This window comes from Rana temporaria, chromosome 7 (assembly GCF_905171775.1).
Source record: "Rana temporaria chromosome 7, aRanTem1.1, whole genome shotgun sequence".
Classification (NCBI taxonomy): domain Eukaryota; kingdom Metazoa; phylum Chordata; class Amphibia; order Anura; family Ranidae; genus Rana; species Rana temporaria.
Window position 1 is genome coordinate 186232657 of NC_053495.1, and position 20447 is coordinate 186253103.

The 20447-nt window shown below is 45.1% G+C and overlaps 1 protein-coding gene across 1 annotated transcript in view; it reads left to right on the top strand.

The window, feature by feature from the left end:
* Window positions 1-20447, top strand: part of ADGRL4 (adhesion G protein-coupled receptor L4) — a 244784-nt gene that overhangs the window by 12953 nt on the left and 211384 nt on the right. The window contains exon 2 of the mRNA XM_040360641.1: window positions 776-916. Within this exon, the coding sequence (XP_040216575.1) occupies window positions 776-916 (141 nt within the window). The remainder of the gene's footprint in view (window positions 1-775; window positions 917-20447) is intronic.

Here is a 20447-nt window from a genome sequence, read left to right on the forward strand (position 1 = left end):
TGTGAATCGGTGTTAGTATGCAATTTGCATACTATACACAGATCACAATGGGAGCGCCCCCTAGCGGTCATTGCTAGAATGCAGCCTAAAATCTGCATGGCATAAGAGCCTTATGCCACGCAGATTTTAGGCTGCAGTCGGCAAAACAAGTTCTCTGAATCAGGAGAACTTGTTACGCCGGCGCAAGTCAGCAATTGCGCTGCGTAACTATGGTTACGCAGGCGCAATTGCTACCTGAATCTGGGCCCTTGGTGTTTTTTCACCTTAAGGCATCCTATGGCTGCCATACCCTAGATACGCCACTGCCCCCGAGAGGCAATCGGATTTACCCTGGATCAACTTTACCTACAAATCTTAGTACTCAGTTATATTATGTACATTTAGGAAAGTATCCAGACCTTTTTTAAAGCAATCTACTGAGCTGGCCAGAACCACCTCTGGAGGGAGTCTGTTCCACATTTTCACAGCTCTTACTGTGAAGAAACCTTTCCGTATTTGGAAATGAAATCTCTTTTCCTCTAGGCGGCACGACTTCGGGGGCGACTCCGCAAGTCGTCCTGAAGACGACTTCAGAGGCGACCTGCAAAATGACCACTGTATAGAAGTCAATGCAGGTCGGTCCTATTAGAACGGTTCTATTGCATAGAATGGGCCGCGACTCGTCAGGCGGCTGAGCCCCAGTGTAAACCGGCTCTTATGTGCTATTATTAGTTTGTTTTATTTTTTACTTTGGCTATATGCTGTTTGAACCGCCTGTGACTTTGTTTTTCGACAGTGTTTTTTTTCCTGTTGCTGCACCATGGCCAGATGTGTTCACTCCGGTGCCATACAAATGCGGAGTGTAAAATGGAGAAAGGAATTCGAGGATGTTTCTGCAATACAGGATACACAGGAGATGGTATTAAATTCTGTGAAGGTAAGGACATTTTTTTTTTTACTTTTTCCCTGTAAAATAAACTTATGGGAGCACATGACCATCACACCTATATGAGATTGTTGGGTTGAACCCATGGGGGGGGGGGTGGATATGGAGTTTATCTTTCCCCCATTCCCGCGCTCAGTTCGAACGCTTCCGCCGACATATACCGAGTGCAGTACACTCGGGTACATTCGGCAAGGCTCGGCTTGGCTCGTGCTCACGCTCTGTGACGTTTATGCGTGAGCAAGAGCGAAGCCGAGCCTAGCCAAATGTACCCGAGTGTACTGCACTCGGTATATGTCGGCACAGGAATTCAAACTGAGCACGGGAAGCGGCTATCGGCGTATATCGCGCACCCACGATTTCCCCCTTATTTTAAGGGGGAAAAAGTGCGCGATATACGCCGATAAATACGGTACCATTACAACCCCTTTAATATCCAGATGGTGCGGCCAATGTAAAGCAGGCGGCCGGGACAGGAGATGTCATATATTACAAACTCAGAAGAACAATTGAAAAATTTGTTTAGGAGATTTGGAGGTTTTCCCTTTTGTAGTAAAAGATTTTTGGTGATGGGAAACAAATTTGCAGGTTAAGCATTGTAACTTTTTGCATTGATACATGCCTTTGATTGTGAGGAAGGTCAAAGCAGTGTAGGTTTTTATATGTAGACGTTGATTCGCTGGGAGCGATAAGGCTTTTTACGTATCTGGCCTTTCGATATGGGATCATAGGTACACTAGCGATACATGTTTTCTCAGCAAGGGGTCCTCTAGTAAAATCCCCCAATGCTTTTGAAAAATTATTTCCATTTTTTTGTGCTGAGACTGGAATTGTGTTATAAACCTAGTGGTATGAGGTTAAGTGGAAGGTGTAGGTTCAGTCTGTGATTCAGTGTGTGAGGGAGATTTGGGACGGATGGTGGAAGTTTCGTCATCTAAAAAGTTGGTAAACGCTTCTTTAACTAGGGCTGAGGGGTACCCTTTGTCCTCAAACTTGGTTTTGAACAGATTTGTTAAAGCTCTCTAAACGCTAATCAAAGATCCTGTCACTAAATAAAATGGTTAGCTTACAGTCCTGTTTACACCTGCTTTGATGAGGCTTCGGTGAGGCTTCGGTGAGTCTTCGGTGAGGCTTTGGTGAGGCTTCAGTGAGGCTTCAATGAGGCTTCAATGAGGCTTTGGTGAAGCTTCGATGGGGCTTCAGTGGGGCTTCGATGAGGCTTCGGTGAGGCTTCAATGGGGCTTCAGTGGGGCTTCAGTGGGGCTTCGATGAGGCTTCGGTGAGGCTTCAATGGGGCTTCAGTGGGGCTTCGATAAGGCTTCGGTGGGGCTTCAGTGGGGCTTCAAGCGAGCTTTGCCATAGATTTCTATGGAGGCTTTGAAGATGCTTTGAAGCACCAGTGAAGCTACATGGGTCGAATCAAAGCAGGTGTAAACAGGACTGTTAGCTAATCATTTTATTTAGTGACAGGAGCTTTGACTGGCGTTCAGAGAGCTTTAACAAAGCCTGTCCGAAGCCTTGTTGAAGCCGAAGCAAGTGTAAATGAGCCCTTACAGAGCACAGATGGGCCAGTCTTCTTCTTTCCTGAATTACTGCATCTTCATTGGGTACAAAATGAGCCCCTGCTAGCCTCCAGCACCCAGTTTTTGGTTAAGCGACCCAATTTCAGGCTTGCGAGCAGCTCTTTCTTTATGTGTGCACAGGGGCATAGTCATGGTGGAATAGAAAATTACCTCCTCCAGACTGTTGCCACAAGGCTGACTTTACACAACTGTCTAAAATGTCTCTTTGGCCATATAGTGTAAAAAATTGAAGCTTTTGCGTCCTTCAGGACTCGGAGGTAATAGGAAAGGCTTCCAATGGAGACACAGAAATGCATTTTAGTAGCGTTTACTGGCTTGGGAATTTAAAAAATGTGTTTACAGCTGTTTTGTGTCTTCCTTTACTGGTGACAACCGCTCTTTTCATGTCTTGTGTGGGCCTTACGGGAGCAGGAAGTAGGCAAAAGTCTCTCCAATTATATCACAAGCAAAAATAGAAAATTGCATCTAAAGATGGAGTGATGAGAGGAAGCCATGTTTAGGCTCCAAGTCACCCTGGTCAATGTGTACACAATGCTCAGGATTCTCTCCACTCCCCCCTCCCCCCATAACAATGATGGGGCCTGGTGAGTGGCAAACGCAGCATCCATAGTCACATTATGGACTGGAGTGAATAGTAGAAAAACCCTATACTCTAGGTACAAATCATTTTTACTTTTTTGATGAGAGGAAGCCATGTTTAGGCTCCAAGTCACCCTGGCTGAAGATTCTCCCTCTGCCCCCAAGTAACAGTGATGGGTCCTGGTGATTGGCCACTAAAGAATCCATAACAGTATTGTGGAGTGAATGGGAGAAAAACTCTTTCCCCCCAGGTACAAATGATTGTTGCTTGTTCAGAAGTGGAGTGAGGAGAGGAAGATATGTATGGGCTCCAAGTCAGCCTGGTCAAAGGCTTAGGATTCTTTCCATGCCCCCATGAGGCATGGCGATGGGTCCTGGTGATTGGCCACTAAGGCATCCATAACAGTATTGTGGAGTGAATGGGAGAAAAACTCTTTCCCCCCAGGTACAAATCATTGTTGTTTGTTCAGAAGTGGAGTGAGAAGAAAAAGATATGTATGGGCTCCAAGTCACCCTGACTGAAGATTCTCTCTCTGCCCCCAAGTAACAGTGATGGGTCCTGGAGATTGTCCACTAAAGCATCCATAACAGTATTGTGGAGTGAATGGGAGAAAAACTCTCCCCCCCCAGGTACAAATCACTGTTGCTTGTTCAGAAGTGGAGTGAGAAGAAAAAGATATGTATGGGCTCCAAGTCAGCCTGTACAAAGGCTTTGGATTTTTTCCATGCCCCCATGGGATATGGCGATGGGTCCTGGTGATTGGCCACTAAGGCATCCATAACAGTATTGTGGAGTGAATGGGAGCAAAACTCTTGCACCCCAGGTACAAATCATTGTTGCTTGTTTGGAAGTGGAGTGAGGAGAGGAAGATATGTACAGTATGGGCTCCAAGTCACGCTGGTCAAAGGTTACCCAAGGCTTAGGATACTCTCCCTGCCCCCATTGGGCATGGTGATGGGGCTTTAAAGCATTGCATTGTCTGGAGCTCAAGAACCATATTTTAGGCACAGCAAATTTGAAAAATGTAACTTCTGTTCTATATTGTGACATGTCAGGGATGTATTCATGCAAATGTAGCTAGTGAATGGTCCCCTTTAACGATCTGATGGTGCCAATCCTTCTACCACAACCCCAATCTTAATCGGACCTGCCACACCAGGACACCACTTGCTGCAAGAGTAAGCAGCAGATTAGAGTAGGTGTAGGCCTGACAGCCTGCTGTGAGGGACCGAGAGAAGGTGAATAGAACACATTAGTATAGATGCATGTCTCACAGCAAAGTATAACCCACAATTCAGCCATTGAAGCAGCTTGTTATGAAGCAAAACTCCTACGTCTCGCTTTCTTTCTTAGGAAGCGTGCCTGTTCATTGTAAGCAATTATTCTGAGATATAACAATAAAAAGAAATACAAAGTGAGGGTTAGACCGACTACCAACCATGCTTTGCAGCATGATCTGCCAAATGCTGTAAACATTCACTTTTCGACAGCAGGAAAAATAAATATTTGTGCATTTGTTGTACCAAACGGGAACAAGCGAAATTAAAAATGTATTTCAAATAGGAATGCTGTTCTTGTGATAATCTGTATACGGGCACAAGGAAAGGGAGTTTTAAAATGTGGAAGTTTTTTTTTTGTTTGTTTTTTGATAGGTGTTTTCCACTCTTTGATGCATGAAGGAACATTATAGGATTTATTGATGACAGTGGCAGAGCATGAAAATTAATGATTGCTGCTGCAAATAATAAATGCATGAAAATGCACTTGGAACAATGTGAATCCAACCTTGTAGCCCCCAACCCTGTAGCCCACCTAGGAGTGGTTGATAAGTCAGTTCCTGCACCAGGGGGTCTACTGTAGATCATGAGTCCAGAGAATTAGCGCTATCTGCTTCTCATATACAACTGGGAAACCCAAAGAAGCTATCTGCTTCTCATATACAACTGGGAAACTCAGAGAAGCTATCTGCTTCTCATATACAACTGGGCAAACTTTTAGCTCCCGCTAGTAGTTGTTTGTTAAGCTAGCTCCTGCTCCAGGGGGTCTACTATAGATCGTGAGACAAGAGAATGTTGGCTATCTGCTTCTCATATACAACTGGGTAACCTTGTAGCCCCCCTAGTAGTGGTTGATAAGCCAGTTCCTACTCCAGGGGGTCTACTGTAGATCATGAGACAAGATCGTTTGGGCTATCTGCTCCTTATATAGAACTGGGCAACCTTGTAGTCCCCCTGGCAGAGGTTAACAAGCCAGTCCCTGCTCCAGGGGGTCTACTGTAGATCGTGAGACGAGAATTTGTGCTATCTGCTTCTCATATACAACTGGGGAATTCAGAGGAGCTATCTGTTTCTCATATACAGCTGGGTAACCTTGTAGCTCCCCTAGTAGTGGTTGAAAAGCCAGGTCCTGCTCTAGGGGGTCTATTGAAGATCACAAGACAAGAACATTTGGCCTATCTGAAATCATAATTTCCTGACTCGACTACGCAAACTCACTCTACCTAGGACTTCCCAAATACCAAATTTCACGTCTAAAAGTTGTCCAGAACACAGCAGCCAGACTGGTAGCTAGAAAAAACCCTGGGAATCAATCGCCCCATCCCAGGGGACCCTCCATTGACTGGCCGTGAAGGACTGGGTTACATTTAAGACCTTCTGCCTCACTCACATATGTACACAAGGAAAAGCCCTGCAATATTTTTGAGACAGGTCAACTAACCAGAACCTCCTCCACATCCCCAAGACCTGCTACAAATCAAAAGGTGAACGAAGGTTCGCAGTCCAAGGACCCTGGCTATGGAAAGCTCTACCCGCGGATATCCACACGGAAGAAAACCATCTGGCCTTCAGGAAAAAGCTTAAGACCCATCTCTTCTGAAGACACAGGCAGACACTGGCTCCAAAAGCGCCTTGAGGCAATTTAGCTTGCATTTGTAGCGCTATACAAGTTACTGATTCATTCATTCATACTCATATACAACTGGGGAACTCGGAGGAGCTATCTGCTTCTCATATACAACTGGGTAACCTTGTAGCTCCCCCTAGTAGTGGTTGATAAGCCAGATCCTGCTCCAGGGGGTCTACTGTAGATCGTTAGACAAGAGAATTCAGGTTTTCTGCTTCTCATATACAACTGGAGCACTTGGAAGAGCTATCTGCTCTAAAAAGATATTTGCGTCTCATATACAGCACAGCAACCTTGTAGCCCCCCTAGCAGTCATTGATAAGCCAGTCCCTGCTCCAGGGGGTCTACTGTAGATTGTAAGACATAAGATTCTTCTCATATACAACTGGGGAACTTGTCACCATCTTGTGACCATAGGGCCTACCAGGTTGCACATCACCATGTGGCCCACTATCGAATGAAACTTCACAGTTCATGGATGACTTAGTTGGTTAATCTGTAATAATACCTGAAGACAGCGAGTATGGTAAAACGCTTTGAGGTGGCAAATTAAGACCCCACTGTGATGTCACTTCTGCCTGTTGGAACGCATGCCACTTCCGGGTTTCCGGAGCAGCGGCGGCCGACTTATACAGTCTTGCTTGATTAAACTTAGTGGCGGTCTTGGCACTGGACCATGTGAGTCTAATATACTGTATGTGATATGTTGTGCATATTAGGGCATGTAAATAAATGGGTTGCACTATTTGATTTTCTGGATCAAAAAGATTGACAGCATTTGAATCCTTTACAGAGCACAGCCGGGCCGGCCTCCTTCTTTCCTGAACTACTGCATCTTCATTCGGTACAAGATGAGCCCCTGTTAGTGTCCAGCACCCAGTTTTTGGTTAAGCGACCCAATTTCAGGCTAGCAAGCAGCTCTTTCTTTGTTTGTGCACAGGGGCATAGTCATGGTGGAATACAAAATTACCTCCTCCAGACTGTTGCCACAAGATTGGCTTTGCATAACTGTCTAAAATGTCTCTTGGGCCATATAGTGTATAAAATTGGAGCTTTTGTGTCCTTCAGGACCGGATGTAATAGGAAATGCTTCCAATGGAGACACATAAATGCATTTTAGTAGTGTTTAGAGGCTTGGGACTTCTAAAAATGTTTTTACAGCTGTTTTGTATCTTCCTTTACTGGTGACAACCGCTCTTTTCATGTCCTGTGTGGACCTCACAGGAGCAGGAAGTAGGCAAAAGTCTCCCCAATTACTTCAACAAAAAGAATAGAAAATTGCATCTAAAGACGGAGTGATGAGAGGAAGCCATGTTTAGGCTCCAAGTCACCCTGGCTGAAGATTCTCTCTCTGCCCCCAAGTAACAGTGATGGGTCCTGGTGATTGGCTACTAAAGCATCCATAACAGTATTGTAAAGTGAATGGGAGAAAAACTCTTTCCCCCCCCAGATACAAATCATTGTTGTTTGTTCAGAAGTGGAGTGAGAAGAAAAAGATATGTATGGGCTCCAAATCAGCCTGGTCAAAGGCTTAGGATTCTTTCCATGCCACCATGGGGCATGGCGATGGGTCCTGGTGATTGGCCACTAAGGCATCCATAACAGTATTGTGGAGTGAATGGGAGAAAAACTCTTGCACCCCCAGGTACAAATCATTGTTGCTTGTTTGGAAGTGGAGTGAGGAGAGGAAGATATGTACAGTATGGGCTCCAAGTCACCCTGGTCAAAGGTTACCCAAGGCTTAGGATACTCTCCCTGCCCCTATTGGGCATGGTGATGGGGCCTAAAGCATTGCATGGTCTGGAGTTCAAGAACCATATTTTAGGCACAGCAAATTTGAAAAATGTAACTTCTGTTCTATATTGTGACATGTCAGGGATGTATTCATGCAAATGTAGCTAGTGAAAGGTCCCCTTTAACGATCTGATGGTGCCAATCCTTCTACCACAACCCCAATCTTAATCGGACCTGCCACACCAGGACACCACTTGCTGCAAGAGTAAGCAGCAGATTAGAGTAGGTGTAGGCCTGACAGCCTGCTGTGAGGGACCGAGAGAAGGTGAATAGAACACATTAGTATAGATGCATGTTTCACAGCAAAGTATAACCCACAATTCAGCCATTGAAGCAGCTTGTTATGAAGCAAAACTCCTACGTCTCGCTTTCTTCCTTAGGAAGCGTGCCTGTTCATTGTAAGCAATTATTCTGAGATATAACAATAAAAAGAAATACAAAGTGAGGGTTAGACCGACTACCAACCATGCTTTGCAGCATGATCTGCCAAATGCTGTAAACATTCACTTTTCGACAGCAGAAAAAAATAAATATTTGTGCGTTTGTTGTACCAAACGGGAACAAGCGAAATTAAAAATGTATTTCAAATAGGAATGCTGTTCTTGTGATAATCTGTATACGGGCACAAGGAAAGGGAGTTTTAAAATGTGGAGGTTTTCCACTCTTTGATGCATGAAGGAGCATTATGGGATTTATTGATGACAGCCACAGAGCATGAAAATGAATGATTGCTGCTGCATGTAATAAATGCATGAAAATGCACTTGGAACAGTGTAAGTCCAACCTTGTAGGTAGCCCCCAACCTTGTAGCCCCCCTAGCAGTGGTTGATAAGCTAGTTCCTGCACCAGGGGGTCAACTGTAAATCATGAGTCCAGAGAATTAGCGCTATCTGCTTCTTATACTGTATACAGCTGGGAAACCCGGAGAAGCTATCTGCTTTAGGGTTGAGCGAACCCGAACTGTAAATTTCGGGTTCGGTACAGACTTTGGGTTTTTCCCGAACCCGGACCTGAACCTGAATAATTGGAAAAAGTTCGGGTCCGGGATCGGATTTCGGGAAAAAAAAATGCGCGGAGGTCCCCGCAAATTTAATAACCAGACCCTCCAGGTCTGGTATGGATATTAAGGGGAACCCCGCTGTCAATTTAAAAAAAAATTACGTGCGGTTCCCCCTAAATATCCATAACCAGACCCGTTATCCGAGCACATTGACCTGGCCGGCCGCAGAAAAGAGGGGGGACAGAGTGCGGCCCCCCCCCTCTCCTGAACCGCACCAGGCCACATGCCCTCAACATGGGGAGGATGTCCCCACAACCCTTGCCCGGTGGTTGTGGGGGTATGCGGGCAGGAGGCTTATCAGAATCTGGAAGACCCCTTTAACAAAGGGGACCCCCAGATCCTGACCTCCCCCCTGTGTGAAATGGTAATGGGGTACACTGTACCCCTACCATTTCACAAAGGAAGTGTAAAGTCTTGTAAAAAAAAAATTGACGGCGGGGTTCCCCTTAATATCCATACCAGACCTGAAGGGTCTGGTTATGGATATTTAGGGAGAACCGCACGTCATTTTTTTTTTAAATTGACGGCGCGGTTCCCCTTAATATCCATACCAAACCTAAAGGGTCTGGTTAATGAATTTGCGGGGACCTCTGCGCATTTTTTTTTCTAAAAGTCCATGTCCCATTGTCTACAATGGGGTTCGGAGGAACCCGAACCCAAACTTTTTTTTTTAAAGTTCGGGTTCGGACCTGAACATCCAGGTGTCCGCTCAACTCTAATCTGCTTCTCATATACAACTGGGCAAACTTTTAACTCCTGCTAGCAGTTGATTAGTCAGGTCTTGCTCCAGGGGGGTCTTCTGAAGAGTCGTGAGACAAGAGAATTTGGACTATCTGCTTCTCATATACAACTGAGAAACTCAGAGGAGCTATCTGCGTCTCATGTACAACTGGGTAACCTTGTAGCTCCCCCTAGTAGTGGTTGATAAGTCAGGTCCTACTCCAGGGGGTCTACTGTAGATCATGAGACAAGAGAATTCATGCTATCTGCTTCTTATATACAATTAGGGAACTCGGAGGAGCTATATGCTCTAAAAAGCTATTTGCTTCTTATATACAGCACGATAACCTTGTAGCCCCCCTAGCAGTGATTGATAAGCCAGTCCCTGCTCCAGGGGGTCTACTGTAGATTGTGAGACAAGATAATCTTCTCAAATGCAACTGGGGAACTTGTCACCATCTTGTGACCACAGGGCCTACCAGGTTGCACATCACCATGTGACCCACAGCAAATGCAACTTCACAGTCCATGGATGACTAAGTTGGTTAACCTGTAATAATACCTGAAGATGCAGAGTATGGTGAAACATTTTTAGGTGGATAATTAGTACCCCACTTTGAGAGAAAGAGAAACACACATAGGAGAGATGTAGGTGCTACGAACCCCGGTATAAATGAAAAAAGAGCGGTTTTCCCCAGTGGGGCTTTGGCCAGCAATATAAATGTGATCGAAGAGTTGTTTATCGAATGATAGTATACAATATATTTATCGGAAGATTGTCGAATTCCAATATTACCATACATGCTCAATGTAAAACAACATGTCTAATAAAGTCAACGATCCCCCTGAAGATGACCACTTTATGGTCGAAACGCGTCAGTTTTACACCTACATTAATTGCTATGCAATCTTGTTTTACATTGTGCATGTATGGTAATATTGGAATATGCAGGATTTTATCTGGCCAGACCGGTTTTTACATGTTCTATTTATTGTAACTTAATTGTGTCATTCGACAATCTTCCAATAAATATATTGTATACTATTATTCGATAAACAACTCTTCGATCACATTTATATTGCTGTCCAAAGCCCCGCTGGGGAAAACCATTATTTTTTCAGTACCCCACTGTAATGTCACGTCCGCCCGTTGGAACGCATGTCACTTCCGGGTTATACAGTCTTGCTGGATTACACTGGGTGCCGGTCTTGGCACTGGATCATGTGTGTCTAATATACAGTATAAGGGTCGGTGCTACCACTAGGCAAACTAGACAACCACCTAGGGCACATCTGCATTCTCTGCAGGCTGCAGCATGTAACTAACTCAGTCTCAGGCAGCTGCTCCGTCTGACCGGTAGTGTAATTAGAGGCACAGTGCAGCACTGAAGGCAGCGCTAGAGGAAGCAGAGCGATGCTTCCTGTATAGAGCCACTGCTTGGGTGAAGCCAATGGGAGCGGCAAAATTAGGTTTCGCCTAGGGTGTCAAAAATCCTTGCACCAGCCCTGTTCAGTATGTGATATGGTGTGCATACTGGGGGCATGTAAATAAACGGGTTGCACTATGATGTTATCTGCGGTACTTTTATTCCTTTTTTGAGCATTGGAGAGCCCGGAGACAGTGAGAGAAGATATGGAATGGCACTGGAAATAGAGGCTTTGTTACAGCTATTTGACCCATAGGGTCAAAGGATCCGGTGATTCTCAGTGTGCACATGGGACAGGGTCAAAATTAATAACAAAGCACTTTCTTTGGCATTTAAAGAGACACAGAACTGGTGGAGCACTTGTTTGGTTATATATAGTAGACACTAGTTATAGACTCTAATGGTGGAATATAATGCACAAAATAAGTTGGATATAAGTACAGTGAAACCTCGGATTGCGAGCAATGCAGTTAACGAGCGTTTCACAATACGAGCACTGTTTTTTTTTAAATCCTGACTCGGTTTGCGAGTGTTTTCTCACAATGCGAGCAGGATTCAAGCCACAGCAGTGTGCAGTACCACATTTGACCTGAGGTGGGGGGGGGGCACCGGAGCCGAGCGGAGCCATTCGGATATACTAGGAAAATTTCTGTAATAGTCAGTTCCCGAGCCTTTCCGCGGTTTTCCGAGTTCAGCCGAGCTGTCCCAGAGCCTTTCCGAGTATTTTCCAAGGCTCTCTGGCACCTCCCCCACCTCTGGTCATATGCGGTATTGCATGCCACAGAAGTCAATGCGGAACAAATTATTTTTGTTTCCATTGACTTCTATGGGGAGACTCGCTTTGATATGCGAGTGCTTTGGATTACGTGCATTCTCCTGGAACGGATTATGCTCGTAATTCAAGGTTCTAATGTATGTTAATAGTTCTCTGGGCATTCGTTTATTACATCATATTTGATTATTTTACACTTTGGTATAATATATACATTCTGATGTCCTGCGACTTGGGAGCATTACCTGTAAGTGTAGTTGTGCATTAGGCCCCGTACAGACGAGCGGACAGTCCGATGAAAACGGTCCGCCGGACCGTTTTCATCGAACATGTCCGCTCGGAGATTTCGGTCTGATGGCTGTACACACCATCAAACCGAAATCCGCGCGGACAGACAGCGCGGTGACGTTGACGCCGCCACGTCACCAAACCAGGAAGTAAAATACTTCCACGCATGCGTCGAATCCATTTGACGCATGTGGGAGATATCTGTCTGCTGGTTAGGTGTACTAACCAGCGGACATGTCCGCCGGACAGCTTTCCAGCGGACATGTTTCTTAGCATGCTAAGAAACATTTGTCCGCTGGAAATCTGTCTGCTAGCCTGTACACACGATCGGATCTGTCCGTTGACACTGGTCCGCAGACCAGTTTCAGCGGACATGTCCGGTCGTGTGTACAAGGCCTTAGGCTCCATTCACACCTGAGCGACAAAACGCCTGAAGCGCGACGCTCAGATATGCTGGAGGGGAGAAATAACATTAATCTCTATGGAGATGGTTCACATCTCCACGCCGAACGCCGAAACGCTGATCGCGTGAAGCTCAAACAAGTCCCAGACCTTTTTTTGTCGCGCGTATTCAGGCGGCTTCGGCGTTTGGCATAGCCGACAATGACCTGTTAAAAAAACGCGGTTAAAAATGCCGCGTTTTGTCGCGGCAAATCGCGGTACAAAACGCCGCAATTTGTTGCGGCAAATCGCGGTACAAAACGCCGCGCTAAGGTGTGAATGCAGCCTAGGGTGCAATTTTACATGAATGTAAAATACATGTTTTACTACTCGCAACACATAGGTATGAAGGGAGTCGAAAGGTAGACTATTTGGTCTTTGTAGGTTTAGTCCATTTTCATTGTCTCTTGGATAGAATTAGAAGGTGACTGAACACTTTACTTGTTGCCTGAAGTTATTCCTTGACTTAGAATTTGCTAGTAAATAAGAAATACACATTTTAAAAGCCATTATGTTCCCATGAGCTTTGGTTTCCTTTGTCTCTAGTGATTTCATGCTCCCCTGTCAAACCCTCTAGTACTTTTATTTTATTTTATTTTTTTTTATATATTTTTTTTTGTTTTTTTGCTTCTGTTGGGAAAAGAGATTCGGATAATTATAGCCACTAAAAAAAAAGGGAACACAAGCCTCCTCCGTAAAAAGGAAAGAAGAAGTGAGATGGCAATGCATGTTGACACCAGCAATAGCAGACATGTCAGGCTAGCCAGTGCGACAGCGCTGACAGAATCAACCGCGATAACAGCTATGATCAAAAAAGACTATTACACAATAGAATCTTGCAGACCAAAAGTGAGCGAGATAGGTGGAAACAAAAGGCAAACAAATAATTTGACTCTCTAGGGAGAGAAATGTCAGTTTGTTCCTTCACACTCTTATCAGAGTTTTTTTATGTTACTCGGTGAGACGAAAGGCAAATGTCTTTGAAATGGCAGACCGTGTCCTCTAACCAAAGTAGCGCCTACGCACTTTTCTGCACAAATCAAATACTTATTGGAGGTTGCGAGTGACACTGATAACGAATCTCGAATTTATTGGTAAACATGACGCTGGGAACGGCGGAGTAGAGGGGAGGTAAGTGATGGACTTGGCGCTGTATGGACATAGGTTTTAGTGGTTTTGGCGGCAAGCTTGCTGCTTAAAGCGGTACTCCAGGCTTGCAGCTATAAAATACACAAATGGGAACTGTCTGATTGGACAAAAGATTTGTGGTTTTGTTTGCGGCCCTTTGTTTGATTCATACCCCTTTGCCACACAGCACAGCCAGGAGCGTGACGCCATTTTCTCTTTTTGAGCTAAGGAATACAGTGAGGTCACCTTACTGCTCCCAGCTTGCTGATTGGTGGGCAGTGAAGGAGTGAAACAAGTCATCATCATGCTGGTGATCCCTCTAGTGATATAAAGATCTATACAGGCGGTCCCCGGGTTACAAACAAGATAGGGTCTGTAGGTTTGTTCTTAACCACTTGAGACCCGCGCTGCAGACGAAAGACGTCCACAGCGCGGCTCTCAATTGCCGGGAGGACGTCCCTGGTTGTCCTTCTACTTACATTCCCCGTCACGTGATGGTGATGCGCGTGCCTGGCAGCCGCGATGTCCGCCAGGCACCCGCGATCGGCAGTAACAGAGCAAGGACGTGGAGCTCTGTGTGTAAACACAGAGCTCCACGTCCTCTCAGGGAGAGAGGAGACCGATGCTGTGTCCCTTGTACATAGGGACACAGATTGGTCACCTCCTCCAGTCAGTCCCCTCCCAGGGAATACATTTAACCCCTTCCTTGCCCCCTAGTGTTAACCCCTTCCCTGTCAGTCACATTTATACAGTAATCAGTGCATTTTTATAGCACTGATCGCTGTATAAGTGTGAATGGTCCCAAAATAGTGTCCAAAGTGTCCGATATTTCCGCTGTAATATCGCAGGCCTGACAAAAATTGCAGATCGCTGCCATTACTAGTAAAAAAAAAAAAAAAATCATAAATCTATCCCCTATTTTGTCGGCGCTATAACTTTTGCTATAACTTTTGCGCAAAACAATCAATAAACACTTATTGCGATTTTTTTTTTTTATCTTAATAGCTTCCTTTACCTTAATGCAGTGCTGTTTTCATGTCCTCATTGTTCGTTTTTGCTCTCAAGTTGCTGTAATTCTTCTCTGATCTCCACACTTCCTGGTTGTCTGTTTCCTGATGGCCACAGTACTGGGAGCTTTCTCTCTGTGGTCACTAATCAAGGAGGTGTGATTACTGGGTGTCTAAAACCCCACAGCACCAATCAGTTTCGTTTTCCAAACCATCACTGCCCTGTATTGGCTCTGTGGCTCTGTACATCACAGAAGCAGGAAACAACATGCAAAAACGAAACTGAAACTACAGGTACATTATATGATTGATTTTTATCTATTTTTAATCATTTTTAAAAGGAATCAGTTAACTATTATGTCTCTATACCCTGTAAACAGTCATTTCAGAAAAAAAAATGTTTTCCTTTACAACTCCTTTAAATGTGTACCCTGGGAGTGATTCTTACTGTGGGGGGCAGGGACTGACTGGGGGAGGTGACCGATCTGTGTCCCTATGTACAAGGGTACACACCATCGGTCTCCTCTCCCTGACAGGACGTGGATCTCTGTGTTTACACACAGAGATCCATGGTCCTGCTCAGTTACTGGCAATCGCGGGGTGCCGGGCGGCCATCGCGGCCGCCGGGCACTTGCATTGTGTTCCCAGTAACGCGGCGGGTGCGCGTTCGCCCCCTAGTGGCTGTGAAAGACGAGGACGTCACTTGACGTCCTGTCAGAATGGAGCTATCGTGCCGCCGTCAATTGACGGCGGCCGGTAGTTAAGTGGTTAAAGTGGAGGTTCACCCAAAAACTTAATTTTTAACCTTAGATTGAGGCTCATTTTGTCTAGGGGAATCGGGTGTTTTTTTTTTAAATCGAAGCTGTACTTACCGTTTTAGAGAGCGATCTTCTCCGCCGCTTCCGGGTATGGGCTGCGGGACTGGGCGTTCCTATTTGATTGACAGGCTTCCGACAGGCTTCCGACGGTCGCATACATCGCGTCACGTTTTTCCGAAAGTAGCCGAACGTCGGTGCGCAGGCGCCAAATAGAGCCGCACCGACGTTTGGCTTCTTTCGGCTACTCGTGACGCGATGTATGCGACCGTCGGAAGCCTGTCAATCAAATAGGAACGCCCAGTCCCGAAGACCATACCCGGAAGCGGCGGAGAAGATGCATCTCTAAAACGGTAAGTACAGCTTTGATTTTTAAAAAAACACCCGATTCCTCTTCACAAAATGAGCCTCAATCTAATGTTAAAAATAGTTTTTCGGGTGAACTCCCGCTTTAATAGAGCAGGTGGGTACCAACCGTTATCTGCCAGGGGGTCAGATATTGGGCTTGCATATTAGTTCCTCCTCTAAATGTTTTTTTATGAATTTCCTGCATTTTATTCTAATCTCGTAGTTGATTTTGGTAATAAGAAGGGAACTGAACATGTTGCAATAAATGACGGGCACTAATGATCTAGGCAAATAATATAATAACATATAGAAGACTTAAAAGAAAACTCTGTTAATGCGCAGAGACCGAAGGGGTCTTCAGTATAAATATATTAACATATTTATCAACCTCTGGCTTGAGAAATAAAGCTAAGCTTTTAGATTAGTCTAGGAAGGCATATTGTTGGTGCCTCATCTATGTGCAGATCTCTTGGTGTCGCGGAAACCTCTTTTGGGGCTGGATGTCAGTGGCTCATATCGGAGATGGATGGGCTCATATCATCTCACACTTAGACACTCAGTGCCAGAAATTACAGCTGAATTTACACACAGAGATCCATGGTCCTGCTCAGTTACTGGCAATCGCGGGGTGCCGGGCGGCCATCGCGGCCGCCGGGCACTTGCATTGTGTTCCCAGTAACGCGGTGGGTGCGCGTTCGCCCCCTAGTGGCTGTGAAAGACGAGGACGTCACTTGACGTCCTGTCAGAATGGAGCTATCGTGCCGCCGTCAATTGACGGCGGCCGGTAGTTAAGTGGTTAAAGTGGAGGTTCACCCAAAAACTTAATTTTTAACCTTAGATTGAGGCTCATTTTGTCTAGGGGAATCGGGTGTTTTTTTTTTAAATCGAAGCTGTACTTACCGTTTTAGAGAGCGATCTTCTCCGCCGCTTCCGGGTATGGGCTGCGGGACTGGGCGTTCCTATTTGATTGACAGGCTTCCGACAGGCTTCCGACGGTCGCATACATCGCGTCACGTTTTTCCGAAAGTAGCCGAACGTCGGTGCGCAGGCGCCAAATAGAGCCGCACCGACGTTTGGCTTCTTTCGGCTACTCGTGACGCGATGTATGCGACCGTCGGAAGCCTGTCAATCAAATAGGAACGCCCAGTCCCGAAGACCATACCCGGAAGCGGCGGAGAAGATGCATCTCTAAAACGGTAAGTACAGCTTTGATTTTTAAAAAAACACCCGATTCCTCTTCACAAAATGAGCCTCAATCTAATGTTAAAAATAGTTTTTCGGGTGAACTCCCGCTTTAATAGAGCAGGTGGGTACCAACCGTTATCTGCCAGGGGGTCAGATATTGGGCTTGCATATTAGTTCCTCCTCTAAATGTTTTTTTATGAATTTCCTGCATTTTATTCTAATCTCGTAGTTGATTTTGGTAATAAGAAGGGAACTGAACATGTTGCAATAAATGACGGGCACTAATGATCTAGGCAAATAATATAATAACATATAGAAGACTTAAAAGAAAACTCTGTTAATGCGCAGAGACCGAAGGGGTCTTCAGTATAAATATATTAACATATTTATCAACCTCTGGCTTGAGAAATAAAGCTAAGCTTTTAGATTAGTCTAGGAAGGCATATTGTTGGTGCCTCATCTATGTGCAGATCTCTTGGTGTCGCGGAAACCTCTTTTGGGGCTGGATGTCAGTGGCTCATATCGGAGATGGATGGGCTCATATCATCTCACACTTAGACACTCAGTGCCAGAAATTACAGCTGAATTTAGCAGTGTCGATGAGGTATCATTTGCATTATTAAACATAGTAAACTAATATACCGCGTCCTCCAGGGTTCAGTCCCCACTCTACTAGGGAATGTAGGAAACTCACATCCTAGATAAATTCTGTGCACATTTCTTCTTATGAGGATACACAAACAGGACAGGAGGGAGGATGACTGAAAGAGAACCCGTCAACCTTTTCAAATTTTCACACATTTGCACATAAAGGTATGCCGCGTACACACGATCATTTTTCGGCATGTAAAAAACATTGTTTTAAAAAATTTTAATTTAAAATGATCGTGTGTGGGCTTCACATCATTTTTACGGTTCTGAAAAACGTAAAAAAAAAATTCGAACATGCTCCATTTTTTAACAACGTTTTAAACAATGTCGTTTTTCGGGTTGCCAGTCACATTTATACAGTAATTAGTGCATACTTATAGCACTGTTCACTGTATAAATGTGAATGGTCCCAAAAATGTGTCAAAAGTGTCTGATGTGTCCGCCATAATGTCGCAAGTCCTAATAAAAATCGCAGATCGCCGCCATTACTAGTAAAAAAATAATAATAATAAAAAATAATAATTATGGGCCAGATTCACAGAAAAAGTATGCCGGAGTATCTGCTGATACTCCGGCGTACTTTCAAATTTGCCGCGTCATATCTTTATTTGTCATTCGCAAACAAAGATACAATGGCTTTTGGCTAAGATCCGACAGGCGTACAGCTTCGTATGCCTTCGGATCTTAGGTGTAATTTTCCGGCGGCCGCTGGGTGGAGTTTGCGTCGTTTTCCAGCATCGGGTATTCAAATTAGCTGATTACGGCGATCCACGAAGGTACACGCGTTCGTCGCATTCTCTTACGTCGGTTTTTCGCGTCGTAAAGTTGAGAGTGCTATTTACATGGGGTAAAATTACTCCTCCATGTTAAAGTATGGGCGTCGTTCCCGCGTCGAATTTTTACATTTTTTGTTTTTTGCGTAAGACGTCCGGGAATAGGAAAGTACGTTACGCACGTCGCCATTCAAAAAACACGTCGGGGCGCCGTAATTTCGCGCAAAGCACGGCGGGAAAATTCCGAACGGAGCATGCGCAGAACGTTCGGCGCGGGAGCGTGCCTAATTTAAATGGTACACGCCCCATTTGAATTAGGCGGGCTTGCGCCGGACGGCTTTACGTTACACCGTCGTAAGTTTACACGCAAGTGCTTGGTGAATCAGGCACTTGCGCTGAAAACTTGCGGCGGTGTAACTTAAAGACGATACGTTACAGCGCCGCAGTTCTTTATGAATCTGGCCCTATGTCCCCTATTTTGTAGGCGCTATAACTTTTGCGCAAACCAGTCACTATACGCTTATTGCGATTTAAAAAAAAAAAAAGGTACTTCACTTTATACTATATACAGAACAAGATGTGGTGACTGAAGGCATTCTTTAGGCTGCCAAAGCTGTCTTAGCCACATCCTTGCTCACAGGATGGATAGTCTGGCGTGTGACACGAAAACTTCACTTAACATCCTCACGCTGCCACTTTAGATCTCGGAAACTCTGCAGCTTTTAGGCGGTCGGTCATTTAATTAAACTAATTAAAGTCCCTCGCAGACTGGAGAGGGTGACAGCATTTGCCGTGCTCTTACAAGCTGGCAGGAAATAATATTAATTTAATCAATAGATTTGAGAGAACGTCTGACATAGCCACACAAAGCTGTATGTAATTTAGATTTCATATTGCTGGCTTTGTAAATTAAATATTATTCGGGATCTACATTAAAAGCAACCCCTCTTGAATAAGTCCATGAAAAATACATGCTAATACTGAGACCTTATTATATCATCAGAAAAATAAAGACAGAAATTATTGCCACAGTGTTATCAAAATGTACAAAGTTTTTATTACTAAAGGTAAAGGGCCAGATTCAGGTACAAATGCGGCGGCGTAACGCATGTCATTTACGTTACACCGCCACAAGTTTTCAGCGCAAGTGCTTGATTCACAAAGCACTTGCCTGTAAACTTGCGGCGGCGTAGCGTAAATCCGTCCGGCGCAAGCCCGCCTAATTCAAATTGGGGGTGTATATTTTAAATTAGGCGCGTTCCCACGCCGAACGTACTGCGCATGCTCCGTTTTGAAATTTCCCACCGTGCTTTGTGCGAAATGACGTCGCACCGACGTAATTTTTTGAACGGCGACGTGCGTTACGTCCTTTCCTATTCCCGGACGTCTTCCGCAAATAAAATAAAAATTCGACGCGGGAACGACGGCCATACTTTAACATGGGCTGTCTATTTTTACACCACCTAAATAGCAATCGCAACTTTACGACGGGAAAAGCCGACTAGCGACGACGTAACAGAATGCGACGAACGCGCGTACCTTCGTGGATCGCCGTAAACAGCTAATTAGCATACCCGACGCAGAAAACGTCACGAACTCCACCCAGCGGGCGCCGAAGTATTGCATCCTAAGATCTTTTGTCGTTTACGTAGTACGTAAATAGGGCTGGGCGTTGGTTACGTTCACGTCGTAGGCAGTGATCCGTCATATCTTAGGGAGTAGTTCCGACGTGATTATGCGCATGCGCACTGGGATGCGTCCACAGGACTGCGCATGTGCCGTACGTTATTCGTATCTTTATGACGCTCAATCCATCCATATATTAGATACGCTACGCCCGCATAAATATGCGCCGATGTATGTGAATCCGGGCCATACACAGCGGTCTCAACTGTTATGCCCTGTACACACGACCGGTTTTCCTGTCGGAATAAACTCCAACGGGATTCCGCTCAAGCTGTCTTTCATACACACGGTCACACCAAATTCCGACCATCAAGAACGCAGTGACGTACAACACTATGACGAGCCGAGAAAAATGAAGTTCAA